The 15542-nt window shown below is 40.8% G+C and overlaps 2 protein-coding genes across 2 annotated transcripts in view; one reads left to right on the forward strand and one right to left on the reverse strand.

The window, feature by feature from the left end:
• The window catches only part of LOC122968117 (interferon-induced very large GTPase 1-like), a 124383-nt gene that overhangs the window by 58624 nt on the left and 50217 nt on the right, over nt 1-15542 (forward strand). The window lies entirely within an intron of this gene.
• Nucleotides 1238-8410, reverse strand: LOC122968134. Its single transcript, XM_044333133.1, has 3 exons — nt 8226-8410; nt 4425-4488; nt 1238-4286 (listed from the first exon to the last, which is right to left on the reverse strand). The coding sequence occupies exon 3, from the start codon at nt 4283-4285 to the stop codon at nt 2612-2614; it is 1674 nt and encodes a 557-aa protein (XP_044189068.1). The 5' UTR covers nt 4286; nt 4425-4488; nt 8226-8410; the 3' UTR covers nt 1238-2611.

Raw genomic sequence — 15542 nt, forward strand, 5'->3', positions numbered from 1 at the left:
AGAGGAGGAAGAGGAGGAGGGAAGGATGGAGGGAGAGATAGAGAGGAGGAAGTGGAGGAGGGAAGGATGGAGGGAGAGATAGAGAGGACGAAGAGGAGGAGGGAAGGATGGAGAGAGAGATAGAAAGGAGGAAGAGGAGGACTGCCTCCATCCAACAGGTGGAGCTCGACAGCTGTTTGTTCAGTTTACAGTCTGTCAGCTCTGTGTGAAGCTTCATATTATCTTCAGATAAACTTTAAATACATTTTTGCACAGAAGGAGGACTGTGGATTTTGTCCTCCATCACTTCCATTGTAAGGTCATTATGAAGGGATCTTCTAATGGTCAGTATGAACAGGAGGAATGATTACAGCAAGAAAAACACTGACTGTTGGTTTAAGACTCACTGGAAACATGGTGAACTCGTCCTTTAAAGTGAAGAGTTGAGTAATAAAGAACACATGAAGCACTACTTTATGTTTCCTTCAGTCCACATCAGTTGTGGATCCATCTAGTGATCAATACAGAAATCAATAACAGTCATCTAACAGTTTATCAGATATTCCTCATGATACTTTTATTTAATATGAGATATGATGTTGGTGTCTGTTTCCCCACTGAGTCTCTGACAGAATAAAGAGAAACAAACATTTAATGATCAAAGACAGATTATATACAGATATATATTATTTAACATATTTAGGGAAGAGTCTAACAGAAATATTAATAAAGTTGGGGAGGATGTTGCTTTTTAATCAAATGAAATATAAGTTTCAGCCCTGTAGTTTCTGCACTGTCCTGAACTTTAACATGAGACACAAACAGCTTCAAGGAAAGTTTGTAGATTTCTCTGATGGAGGAAACTAAAGGTGAGTGAAGACTTGAATTAAAATGTGTTATTAGTGGTGTTTCAGTTATACTTGAATACTGTGTTAAGTAAACATGGAGCAGATTAAATAGATTTGAATGTGTTATGACAGACTTGTTGTGGTTCAGTCTGCTCAGGTTTCCTTCAGTCCACATCAGTTGTGGCTCCATCTAGTGGTCACTACAGAAAACATCATTATCCAGAGTTGATCTAATATTCTTCAGGATATGTTCATTATGATGATGTGAGCTGTGTTTTCTTTGAGTCTCTGTCAGACTTGCTGCTCAGAATAAAGTCAAACAGACATTTAATGAACAAAGTTCAGCAGAAGCTTCAACAGACTCAGAAAGCAGCTGATGATCCAGTGAAGACACTCTGAGCAAACTGGTTTCATCAAGATCACATTCTATTCATGATTCACAGAAAAATGCATCAAGCAGGATATGATTTAATGTAGAATAACACAATATACTGCAATCAAATAGTTTACATTTCATGACTCTTCTGATCAAAGACACAAAAGCCAGAAAATTGGATTCACCTCCAACACCTCACATCACAATAACATCAGAATAAATCATTTGCCTTTGCTGAAAAACCACCAGAAAAACCTTAACAATATTAAACTTACAGGATTTAACTAAAGAATGAAGAAACATTTTAAAATCGCTCATTTTCACACTGTGTTGTTTTGTAGAAGATACAGAAATGAACCCAAACCACTGAACTGAACTGAAGATAAAGATCAATTAGAACCAATGTTACATGTGTTTCACGTAAAAGAAAAACTAAAAACTAAATACATGTGTAAAACTAATAAAACAAAATATCAGTAAAACAAGTCAAAAATCTAGAATGCAGAGTACATGAAACTAAATGATCATCAGACAAACAACATAAAACTGTTGAGAGCAAATCAATAAAATGAGTTTTCAGAAGTGATTTAAAACGATCGTCATCATTCTACCTTCACTTCTCTTCAGTTTCCTCTTAAAGCTCCTCTGTGCGGAGTTTGTACATTTCTTGATATTTCTGGTTGTATCAGACAAAATGAAGAGTAAGCAGCTAACATGCTAGCAGCTCTGTTACTTCAGCTAATGCTAACATGTTGATGTTTAGCAGGTATAACATTTACCATGTTCACCTGCTTAGTTAACTTTTGTTTATTAGCAGTGAACACAAAGTACAGCTGAGGATGATGGGAATTTTTTTGCATCTATTTGGTTAGAAACCAGAGTACTGGACACATGAAAATGGGGCAGCTGAAGCTCAGGAGGAAGAGCAGGTCGTCCACTAATCAGAGGGTTTGATCCCTGGCTCCTCCAGTCAACATGTCAAAGTGTCCTTTGGCAAAATACTGAACCCCAAATTGCTCCCAGAGGCTTTGCCATAAGTGTGTGAACGATTAGAAACTCCTGATAAGCAGGTTGGCACTTTGCATGGCAGCCTCTGCCATCAACATATGAATGTGTGTGTGTGAATGATGGCTTGTAATGTAAAGAGCTTTGAGTGGTCAGTAGACTAGAAAGGTGCTATATAAATGCAGTCCAGTTAACATTTACTGTTAAAATGTTGACTAGATGATGGCGCTTTATGAAAAATACTGTTTCCCACATTACACATCTGGCTTTCAAAACTTGATAAGTTTTCTGGTGCAGTTAGTAAATTAATGTCACACACATGATTATTACTAAATACTTTAGTGACATTTGTTTCCACCATTTGTATCAACAGTGTTCAAGTCACATCTCAGAACGATGTCTTTCACATATTTCCCAAGTTTTTAAATCCTTTACCAACTACTTGGGCAAATGCTGTTACTTTACCAGCAAAACACTTTAACCTGTAACGCATCGCTGCCAGGATTCCTTCATCCACTCGACTCTTCATCTTCTTCAGTTTCTCGACCTTCTGTTTGTCTCCTTTGTCTTCCATCATCTTAATCAGAGGGTCCAAGTGGACATGAGTGAACAGTGAGTTAACATTCAGGGCGATCTGCTCCAGCTTTTCAACATGTTGGTAGGCCTTATCCAGCAACTGATCTTTCTGTTTTTCAAGCTTTTCTTTCTCTCTTTGAAGGTTTGACAGAAGAGGGTCATTCTGTTCTTCATCTGCTTCATTGTTCTGCTTTAGTTCACTTGCGCTCTGTTTTAGTTCACCTACAGTCTTCTTAACTTTCCTGGTCTTGATCACATACTTCTTCCTTTCTTTCACATGATCTGATGCAGGACACTTCCCAGTACAAACAGTACAGTGACCACCTTTCATGACCTCACACAGTCCAGGATACCAGGCCCATGTGCATCCAGGATAGTGACAGTTCTCTTCACAGACGGTACAGCAGACGGCTCCACTATAGGCTACCAACCACATCCCTCCATCAATGGACTCTTTTTCCTTGGAGGGCTCATCCACTTCTATTTCGACTTCGTCTCCTCTTCTCAGTGCTTCCTTTTGTTTCTCTAGACCTTCCAGAGTCTCTTGGATCTCTTTCTTTTTTAATTCAATCAACTTAATTTTCTCTGTTAAATTGTTGATGCAGGCTGCCAGTCTGATGCGCTCCTTCATCACCTCCACAGTTTTCTCCAGATTTTGAGGTGCAGTTTTTTCCAGGAAAGCTGTGAACTGATCCATTCCTGTCTTTGTTCTTGCCCATGCTTGTTTTAACCCAAACTCTGTTTTCTCTGTTATCACTGTGCTTTGGCAGTTATTGAACACAAAATGAACAGGCTGATTCTTCTCATTCTTTGCAAACTCAATTTTTGCATCCTCTAAAGCTTTCAGAGCATTTGTTGGTGGCATCCCATCTGAGTGTGTGATCAGAGCGACAATCTTTACCTCCATGTCTTTTCCAAACAGAGACGTCACTGAATCAAAGATGTATATCAGTCGGTCACTCAGTCGATTATCACTCGCCTTCAGCACCAGACCCACTGCATTTATTTCTTGAACTCCACCTTCTGAACAGAATAAAGCATGTAATTTTTGAGTGATTACAGCGTCGTATTCGATGCCTCTGGTGTCTCCGTAACCAGGAGTGTCGATGACGGTGAGCGAGTAGGGAACTATTTTACCCTCATAACCAAAGATCTCATAAACTGTCACCTCTGATGTCTGACTCTGTGATTGTGTGTCTTTCTCCCTTTCGTCTATAACCTCAAACCATTCTTGGTCTTCAAACTTTATCCCCATGACATAATTACACATGGCGTTGATTAGAGTTGACTTTCCTGATCCGGTCTCTCCAACAAGCAGGATTGTTTTATTCGGCTTATCAGGATCTTTTTCACCAAAGGTCCATCTTCTGAGCTTAGATTCTTTATCAGTCTCTCCATCAAGATTCCTCTTCTTCGGTGGTAGCAGATAACGGACAGGAGGTCCATCATCAATTTTAGCATTTTCCAAAAGATAATCCTCATGTTTTGATGCCATATCCATCCTGAGAGAAACAGAACATTGTATAAGGACAGTAAAGGCTGGAACAATATAACTGAAGTAATGTGGTGAATATACAAACAATCCACAATAATGTCTGAATGAAATATGTATGAGATGCCACAGATGTTCTGATACTCACAGGTTTGCAGCAGTGTCCTCTGTTAAAGTGTTCTGCTGACTCAGACGGTTTGTATTACTGCTCTCTGTGGATGCAAACAGAAGCAGTCTGAGATATCAGAGCAGTAATCAGTAACACTTAAGATTCTCATATTACCTCTGGAACCAGACACTGTTGGAGATTATAGACTCAGTGGTACAAATACAGTTTGTAAGGCAAGTTTAGTTGTACAGCACCTTCAACAACAAATATAAAATATAAAATATAAAAGACAAAATGTAAAAGAAACAAAAGACATTATAAAAAGACATTTAAATACAATTAAAAAGAGTTACCGTAAACAGAAAATCAAAATAAGCTTAAATAGTATAAAACGGGGGAATAAAAGTGTGCTGTGTGAGATATCAACCAAAAACTCAAAATTTGATTTTAAGGCACTATGCAGGATCTGTCAAAGTTGGTCCCGTTATTTTCTGATAGTTTAAAGGTTTTTCAGTCCTAAAGAGCAAATAAACATGTCCACACCTCCACACAACCCTGCAGGAAGGAGCTGCATTGTTGGATTTTGCAGAGCTTCATCCTGTCTGCTGTGTCGGTTAAACAGACACACTGACAGCAGAGGAACAGCACACACAACATGTTCTCATTCCCAGGGCATCAAATAACAGCATTTTGTCACACGCCTCAGCACCTGATATTGATGTACAAGGTGCCCTTTAGCGTCTGTATGAGATGCACCGGGTTTTCAACCAAAACACTTATATTGATAAAAAGTGAAAGCTAATTGGTCGGTCCATCACAAAATCAGCACAAAGCAGCAGAGCTACGCCTCCGCCATTCTGGACTGAAGACGACTAACATATTATCAAGGACTAAAAGTCAAAAGTACAACAAAGTACAGTCAACATACAGTCTCTCATTGGCGGAGACGCTCCTGCACAGCAGAGCGTCCTGATGACACAGCCATGACATCACCGCCCCTTTAAAATCAGACGACCCCCTGTAAAATACGCCTTCATTGTGAACGGAACTGGGGGGAACTCCCGCTTGTGAATCAGCTCGACTAACGGAGGTAACCCCGTGCACATGTTTTTCCCTCACCAAAGTCTTTCCCCTCGTCGAACAAGACAAGACTTTGCCCCTGTTCAGCCGAACACCATCCCTGGATCCAAGAGAGACCGCTGCTGCAACCAGCGTCCTCCAATTCCCCTGCAGGAGGAAGAAACAGAGTTTCTTCACGGAGACGCGGAACTTCTCTGCCCTGGTTCTCTGTTCCGGTTCTCGCGCGACGTGACTTCCTCCCATAGTCACGTCCGCGTCGCAGACCGACGACGTCATCACGTCAGGCCCCGTCGCCGTCTTGTCGTGCACACACACACACACACACACACACATGCATTCCCCTGCATGTGTCCAACCCTGTACATAGCTGTTTGTGTTTTGTTTGGTAGGATTAGATTTTAGTATAGTTGTTTATTGAATGAAGCATTTGTTAACTGTGTTAAGTTTAATAAACACTGTTATATCTTTAAAGAGAAGTTCTTCTGTCATTATTGTGTGTAATATTGTGAAAAGTGGCTGATTGAAGGAGTCAGAGCTCGAATTCACCCTTCTTTGTTCATCCTTGGATGTTGATATCTCTCAGATATTAACATTCTAGGTGAACTCCCATTTATGAGACTACCTTGTTTGGTTATTGGTCCTGGTTTCTGGGTGGTGCCCCGTATTTGTTAATACATATTAATAATTCTATTAATTGTCATAATTAGTTAATTATCTTTGATAATTGATGATCATTGCAAATAATCAACTGTGTTCCTCATAGATCCAACAGTTGGTGCCCGAATTATTGATTAAGGTTAACAATATCTTGATTTCATAATTCATAATTATCTGTGATAATTATGAATTATTGCTAATAACCAAACGCACTACTGCCCATCCCAACAACATCAAAAATGAAAGCTGTATGCAGGTCAGCAAGTGGTGAAACATGAAAAACATCAGAGCACTAGTTTACTGACTTTATCATTTGTAGACCTGTGTAATATTCCTATAATTCACCTGTAGAGACTGAAAACATATGTGGAAGCTTCCTGATGTTACAATGAGGTTCACATACTTTACATTCTTTGATGTCATTTCTAACATCTCTATAATACTTTAAATATTCCTACAGTAACTTGACACTGACTGTTTCTGTCATCAGTATTGTGTTTATGTCTCCTAACTTCATCCAACTTTATCTTAGTTTTAATTGATCATATATAACAACATTACTACTTTCTATGGTAGATAATCAACAGTGAGTTTATGATATTGTTCTGAAATGACATTATAGGGATTGTCAGTTGTGCATCTTGTCCAGAGGCTGAATATTCCTAACACACCTGTGCAGGCAGAGATCAGAGTGAACACACTACTGCATTGTTATCAACTGTTTCCACACACACACACTCACACACACACACTCACACACACTCACACACACATACACACACACTCACACACACACTCACACACACACTCACACGCACATATACGTACATACACGCACACACACATAATGAGGAAATGTTGTTAATTAATGTATCTGAATGTAAATGTCCAATAACAACACATTTGGTTTGTTTTCTATAATATGTGAGTGGCTGTTTGAATGAGGGTTCATGGGGTTACAGTAGACCCTGTAACAATAAATCATTTTATGATGGGACAGACTTACCAAACAGTCTCTATACAGGGTTTACTTTAGTTTATTCAAGTCCAAATTACCATCACATGCAGTGGACACATTGGAAGTTACTGGTGTCTGTAATCATTCCTCCTGTCCACACTGGCTGTGATGTGATCCTTTCCTACAGCAGCTCAAATATGAGATATGAGTTCTGTGAGAAAACACAGTCTAAAGTTCAGCTGAAGTTCATATAAAGAGCTGAACAAACCAAGAGTTTATCTGCCAAAGTTACATTTGTGTAATTCATCTTTGTGTTGTGGTTTCTCTTGCTGAGCTGCAGTGGAGGAATAGTAACACAGAGAGGGAATGTAGTACTAAAGAGACTGTGGAAGCTTGTGAGAGCGCCTCTTGATGCTCAGACAGGTCTGTCTCATTAACATAAAATCTATCATTTTGATTTTTACATTGTGTGAGAGAGAAGGATCTGCTGAAGAGTTCATGTGTTCACACAAAGACACAAATATGTAGCTGTGCTGTACGCATGGTTATTTCATAAATCTCAGTCATTGTGGAGCGATGCGCACGTGCACGCCCTTAATCAGCCCCCCTTACATTTGGTTCTTTATAATAAATTGAGATTTTTATAACATTTGATGATTAAATCCAGGTTTTAAATACAGATAAATTGTCTCCAGATTAACTTGGCTTTCTGTTTCAGTAAATTAAATGTAACTTGGTTCTTCTAGGCATCACTACCATGAGCCGAGAGCTGTATAATAAAGATATTTAGTGCCAGACGTGTCTGTCTATCTTCAGTTAAATAACAATGAACTCCATGACAGGCTGATTAATGTAGTCACATACACAGATATGTTCCTTTAAACTTTCATGTCTTTGGTTACTAATAATGAGAGAAAATGTAAATAACTGTCATATAACATTTTCAACATTATTGATGTGTGAGAACTCATTGACAGAAAAAACAGCTTTTAGTTTTTCATTTTGATTTCATTAAATGTTATTCTATAACATTTAATTTATTAAGTTATTACATTCAGTTATAGTGAGATTTTTCCTGCAGCATTTGTGTCCAAAAATCCAGATATTGAAAGTTTTTCGTGGTTCTTCGTTCAAAGTGTTCTTACCTGGGATGTTGACTTGAAGAAGCTGTGAGATGCTGAAGAGGCAGGAAGAGCAGAGAGGAGTCAGACTGCAGAGGAGGAGAGGAGGGTTTATATAATCAGAGAGGCAGCAGGTCACATGATTTACAGAAAGTCTCAGAGACACAGAATGAAATAGAAAGACAGATCCCCCCAACACACACACACACACACACACACAAACACAGACACACAAACAAACACACACACAAACAAACACACACACACACAAACAAACACACAAACAAACACACACACACACACAAACAAACACACACACACAAACACACAAACACAGACACACACACACACAAACACACACACAAACAAACACACTGTTGAAAAAATTCATTCAAGTCCTTGTTCAAAGTTTGCTGTGGTGGAAGTGGTTTAATAGCATTCTGGAAATGCGGTGAGCTTACTGACACAGAGCTGGTCTGATACAGTAGACTGACCCAGAGCAGAAGAAATGGAGAGACTTTATACAGTAAAGATCAAAGCACAAAATGGTGAACAAAAGCTACAGTAAGGATCAAAGTAGTGACCAACAATTGGTGAAGCAAAGATGGGAGGGGAGGGCATTTACATAGAAGATCAAGGTTTGCCAGGGGCAAGTCGGGAGGGGTCAGGTCAGTAGAGGTCAGGAGGTGGAAAGGACACAAAATTGGCATATGTTTGATCAAAGAGTTGTCTCAGACGTCATTTGATTATCAAGTCTTCAAACCAAATGTGTGTTCTCTATTGATGATTAAGTCTGCTCCCAAAAGGTATTCTTCTTCAATTTTTTTTTTAATGTGGCTATAGTCTACTTAGTCTAAATCTACTTCAATTTTAAACAAAAAGTCTGAATTTTCCACCTCTATTGGTAGGATAGGTGGAGTTGCAGTGGTGTACATGATTTTAGTGGTTGTTTGAGTGATAAATGAGTTACAGATAGATTTAAGACAGGTGATCAAAAGGCTTATAACAGTTAAGATTCCAAAACCAAACAAGACAAATTCAAGGACTACATAACCTAAGTGGTATTGTGGTCAGGTATGAAAGTATAACGTTCAGCTCCAATTACTGCACAGGTTCCTCCTTGAGAGGCCAGTAAATAATCCATTGCAGCACGATTTTGTAAAGTCATCATTCTCACCGCAGTCATTTCTTGTAAGAACATGGACATGCCTCTTGCGGTAGTGTTTGCAAGATCTTCAACCGCATGAGAAAGGTCCCTTATTTGATCTAAAGCTGCCATGGCTCCGTAACTTGGAATGAGAGCACTGAAGAATCTTGTCCATGGTGTTTGTGTGTGTGTGTATAAGTCTCTTTTAACAATATGTGCTTTAGGTGGCACGGTAAGGACTCTCATGGCTGGTATCACATGACCCAAGCCGCATCTTCCAGACCATCCAATGGGTAAAAATTCATACGCTTTCATGCCACAAATCCAATATACACCCTTTGGTAGTGGTATAGAACAATGTCCGATCATTGTAGCCAGGTGATCATAATCATCAATAGGGTCTGATGGTGGTTGTTGTTTTAGAAGTTCATTCCTTTTTGTCTTATCATTGAGTTTTCTGTTGGGGTGTAAATTGTGTCACATTTGGATGTTCTTATGTGAATGGTTCCTTTACCTTCAACACACCATGTTAATGTCTTTGGGACCATTGTGAGGGTGAGAGGGTCAGGAGTGTTGCAAGAATGACAGTTGGTATATAGTTGGTGGCAGTTTAATTGTCTGATTGGAGGTGGGTTGGGACAGGCACAGTGTTCGTAGGTTGAGATAAAGTGTATTATGTGGCAGGTGTCTTAGGAAGTGATGGGCAAGGCCATCAATGGGAGTCCGTCTGTTGTGCTGTGTGGGATGAATCCACATACATAACAGTTTTTGGGGTTGGGGCTGTTATCAGCTGCCATTTTTCGCCAGTTGGAGGTGTGTGTTTGTTTGTTGAGGGCTGTGGTTCATATATTTTGGGTGTGTTCCCCTCTTGTTGTATCGAAAGGTCTCATTTGTGATGTTTGTAGGATTGTTTGATTTGCTCCTTTGATGGTTGGGAGCGTGTTGGGGTTTGTTGTGTATCTTTTCCTGGGTCTCTGGTGCCTGTTATGACTCTCAGTGGGTGTTGTACATGTTCTTCTGGGGCTCTGGGCCCTGCGGTGTTCCTCTTCTCCTCCGGCGGCTGCGGGTGCTGTACCTCTTCTTCTGGGGCTCTGGGCCCTGCGGTGCTCCTCTTCTCCTCTGGCGGCTGTGGGTGCTGTACCTCTTCTTTTGGGGCTGTCAGCCCTGCATTGTCCTTCGGGGGAGGAGTTTCTTCCCAGAGCTGCAGCCACCCCTCTATGGGCCCACAGGTGATGAAGAAGAAGGTCCACAGGATGAAGATGGATCCTGCCGTTTTCAGGTGCATGGTGGGGAAGGCATCTTCTTACAGTTTGATGTGTGGACCCACGTGGGGCGACCCTCACACTTGATTGCTGTGATGGTGGTAAGCAGGACATGTTGTGGTTTGGAGCAGCGGGTTTCAGGGCTTTTTCGTCGGAACTCTCTGATGCAGACCCAGTCCCCTGGTTGGATGTTATGGCACGGCTGGTCACTAGGAGGAGACTGGACAGCTTTTACTTGCATGTGGATTGACTGAACAGCAGAGGTTAGGGCAGAGCAGAGTGATATCATTGATTCATCCATAGCATGAAGATCCATCTTCTTCATGCATAGTATTGAATTACTTGGTACAGTCATTGGTCTACCCGGAATAATCTCATGAGGTGTAAGTTTGTGTTTCCTGATGGGTGTGGACCTCATTGACATTAGGGCCAATGGCAATAGTGATGTCCATTTTTGACCTGTTTCAGCACACAGTTTGGCTAGTTTGTTCTTCAGAACATCATTTTGTCATTCAACTAGCCCTGCAGACTGAGGATGGTATGGACAATGTAGTCTTAGTTTAATTCCCAGTGAGTTACAGAGTTCAGTCATTATTTGTCCAGTGAAATGAGTTCCTCTGTCTGAGTTGATGCTCTGTGGGATGCCGAATCTTGGAACAATGTCTTTCAGCAAGCATTTCACTACAGAAGCAGAGTCAGCCTTTTTGCAAGGCCAGGCTTCAGGCCAGTTTGAGAACGTATCTATACATACAAGAACATTATCATATCCATCACACTTCAGCATATGAATAAAATGTAGGGGTCCCTGAGGGGGGGATGTGTCGACATTGTTGTTTTTACTGTTTTCCCGGGGTTGTACTGTTGACAGATCAAACATTTCTCACAGTACTTTTGGGCATAGGATGTAAATCCTGGAGCATACCAGTTTTTCAACACTGTTAGACACATTCCTCCTTTACTTACATGCTACAAGCCATGTGACATGTGTGCAAGCCATGGGTACAGGGACATAGGTGCCACAATGCGGCCGTCATTGTGGACCCACAAGTTATTTACATATTTACATCCATGGGAAAACCACAACCTATGCTCCTTCACATCAGCAGTCTCCTGTAAGAAGGAAGATTAAGAGAAGCAAGGTCGTTAGCAAGTATGGAAGGACAGAGTTTTACATGGAGAGGATTGCCAATTTTGGCAGCTGTTTTGGCCGCATGGTCGGCCAAAGCATTGCCTTTTGAAACAGGATCATTGGATTTGGTGCGGGCTTCACACTTAACAACTGCAATAGATGAAGGTAGTTGACATGCATCTAACAGTTCACCGATTAATTTGCCATGTTTAACGGGTGTCCCCGAGGATGTAATGAATCCTCGGTTCGCCCATAACATGCCAAAGTCATATAAACATCAAAAACTGCCTTTTTTCACTTACATAATATCACAAAAATCAGACACATCCTTTCCCAAAAAGATGCAGAAAAACTAGTTCACGCATTTGTTACTTCTAGGCTGGATTATTGCAATTCCTTATTATCAGGCTGCCCTAACAAGTCTCTAAAGACTCTCCAGCTGGTCCAGAATGCAGCTGCACGTGTATTGACTAAAACTAGAAAAAGAGACCACATTTCTCCCATTTTAGCTTCGCTACATTGGCTTCCTGTAAAATCTAGAATAGAATTTAAAATCCTTCTCCTAACTTACAAAGCCCTTAATGGTCAGGCACCATCATATCTTGAAGAGCTCATAGTACCATATTATCCCACTAGAACACTGCGCTCCCAGTATGCAGGATTACTGGTGGTTCCTACAGTCTTTAAAAGTAGAATGGGAGGCAGAGCCTTCAGCTATCAGGCTCCTCTTCTATGGAACCATCTACCGGATTCAGTCCGGGGTGCAGACACCCTCTCTATGTTTAAGAGTAGGCTTAAAACTTTCCTTTTTGATAAAGCTTATAGTTAGGGCCGACCAGGCTCGCCTTGGATCAGCACTTAGTTATGCTGCTATAGGCCTAGACTGCTGGGGGACTTCCCATGATGCACTGAGCTCCTCTCTCCTCCTCCTCCTCTCCATCTGTATGTATTCATGTAACATCAATGCATGTCACTAACTTTGCTTCTTCCCCGGAGTTTTTTGTGCTTTCTCATCTCAGAGGAAAACCTGACCCCCGGGCCGAACCTTCGCGGTCCTTCACAGTCCTGATGGCATCCTTCCCTGGCTGTTGCTGCTTGTGCTTGTTGTTGTTGTTGTTGTTGTTGTTGTTGTGATTGTTTTTCTTCTATCCCCCCTCCCCCTTTCCCTCTCTCTTTCTCTCTCTCAACCCAACCGGTCAAAGCAGATGGCCGCCCACCAAGAGCCGGGGTCTGCTTGAAGTTTCTACCCGTTAAAGGGGAGTTTTTCCTTACCGCTGTCGCCAAGTGCTTGCTCATGGGGGAATTGTTGGGTCTCTGTAAATTAAAGAGTACGGTCTTGACCTGCTCAATGTGAAAAGTGCCTTGAGATGACTTCTGTTGTGATATGGCGCTATATAAATAAAGATTGATTGATTGATTGAAGCATACCTGGAGTCGGTGTAAATGGTAACAGTTTTACCTTTGGCCAGGTAGCAGGCTCTCATCAGTGCATACAACTCAGCTACTTGGGCGGAGCTTAAGGGTGGCAGGGCGGCACTTTCAATAATTGAATAATTATCACAAATTGCATACCGTGTGTATGGCACTCCATTTTCTCTATAAGCAGAGCCATCAGTATAGAAAACCAAGATCAGAGTTAGGGATAGGAGGTTTTGAAAGGTCAGGACGAGCTTTAGATAGACATGAGATGACATTCATGCAGTTATGAGGATCACCATCCTCTTCTGTAGGCAGAAGTGTAGCAGGGTTAAGGATGATACATCTTTTGAGTGTAATGTGTGGAGCAGTGAGTGTTTGTACATATTTTGCCTCTCTGGTCCCTGTCACGTGTCTGTGTGCCTCTCTGGTGATTAGGGTGAGTGCATCATGCAGGACTATGACTGTGAGTGGCAAACCTTGAACAATATGAGCAGAATTGTTAATTGCAAGTGCAGCTGCAGCTACAGTTTTTAGACAAGGTGGAAGTCCTCTCTCTACTGGGTCTAATTTGGAGGAAAAAATAAGCAACAGGTCTGTAAGCAGAGTCATGAGAACAGATTGTGCAAATCCACATTTCTCATGTACAAAGAGGTTAAAGGATTGATTATAGTCAGGAAGTCCTAGTGCAGGAGCTGACAACAGTACCTGTTTGAGCTTATTAAAAGATTCCTCGGCTTGTTGTGACCAGGTGAGTGGCTGGGAACATGTTTAGGGTTTGGAAATATCTTGGAGTGGTGTTGTAAGTGATGCATAACCAATTATCCATTGTCTGCAATATCCTGTCATTCCCAAAAATGTTTTCATTTGTGACATAGTGTGTGTCTAGATTTTGATCTATCAGGGCTGCAAGCACAGCTTATTATGTTATGTTGGTTAGTCTAAAAAGATGCCATCTGGTGCGTAATAGATGGTGCAGTTTAGTTTCCATAACAAATCTCTCCCTAATAGATTTACAGGTGTGATGTCTGACAGAAGAAAGGAGTGTGAAGTCGTGAAACTTCACATGCTTTCAGTGAAAGGACCTTCAGATACAGGTCTTCTGCTGGAGGTGCCATAGACAGGGTTGATGTGGATTGGGTTGCTGCAAATGAGCAATTTCTCACCCCAAATGAAGGAATTCTCAATGCCTCTTTTCCAGGAGGTCGACTTTGTCCAAATTGTGAAGTCCTACAAGGATTTTCTCTGCTCCGCCTGTGTAGTGAGATACTTAGAAAAAACTGTTATAATTTTATCTACAAACAATTTTGTTTAGTCTCAGATCACCATATCATTCCTACAACAGTCATTTTCTAAGATTTGGAAAAGGAAAAGAAAACATAAAACGCATTCCTCAACAGTTACAGACAAAGACACACGTGAAGTGACAAACATCAACAACAAAAAACAACCTTTCAATATGAGATTAAATCTTTTGATTTAATCATTCATATTTGTTTTGGTGCTTCCGGAAGACTTATCCAATTTTTTAAAGTGTTATTTTGTTTTAGATTTTGTGTTGGTCATTTGGTTCTAGTTTTTTTCTAGTTATACTGCATTGTTTTATACTTTGAGTTGTATTATTTCTTTCTAGCTGTGGCACTAGTTTCATTAGTTTTAACTCTGCGTTGTGTTATTTCTTTCTAGACTCTTAGTTGTGTAGGATTTTACATTTGTGGCTAATTTCTTTCTTTACCACATCTTATTTGTTGTAAATGTTTTTCCTGCAACATTTATTTCCCGTACTTCAATTTTTATTTTTTTATTTTTATTTCACGTTTTCCTATTTTTTTTTATTTTTATGTTGCAACAAATTTTAAGCTTTTGGGTCTGGGAAAGGAGTCTCCGTTGAAGGTCTCTTGCCATCCGGGTCACGGCACCATTTGTTGAAGAAAATTCACTCAAGTCCTTGTTCAAAGTTTGCTGTGGTGGAAGTGGTTTAATAGCATTCTGGAAATGCGGTGAGCTTACTGACACAGAGCTGGTCTGATACAGTAGACTGACCCAGAGCAGAAGAAATGGAGAGACTTTATACAGTAAAGATCAAAGCACAAAATGGTGAACAAAAGCTACAGTAAGGATCAAAGTAGTGACCAACAATTGGTGAAGCAAAGATGGGAGGGGAGGGCATTTACATAGAAGATCAAGGTTTGCCAGGGGCAAGTCGGGAGGGGTCAGATCAGTAGAGGTCAGGAGGGTGACCAACAAATGGTAACAAGAGATAGGAGAGGAGGGCATTTACATACAAGATCAAGGTTTGCCAGGGGCAAGTCGGGAGGGGTCAGATCAGTAGAGGTCAGGAGGTGGAAAGGACACAAAATTGGCATATGTTTGATCAAAGAGTTGTC

Source organism: Thunnus albacares, chromosome 18 (assembly GCF_914725855.1).
Source record: "Thunnus albacares chromosome 18, fThuAlb1.1, whole genome shotgun sequence".
NCBI lineage: Eukaryota > Metazoa > Chordata > Actinopteri > Scombriformes > Scombridae > Thunnus > Thunnus albacares.

What these genes read in the sequence shown, in the direction of transcription:
- LOC122968134 (XM_044333133.1), bottom strand. Translation starts at nt 4,285, where the DNA reads ATGGATATGGCATCAAAACATGAGGATTATCTTTTGGAAAATGCTAAA.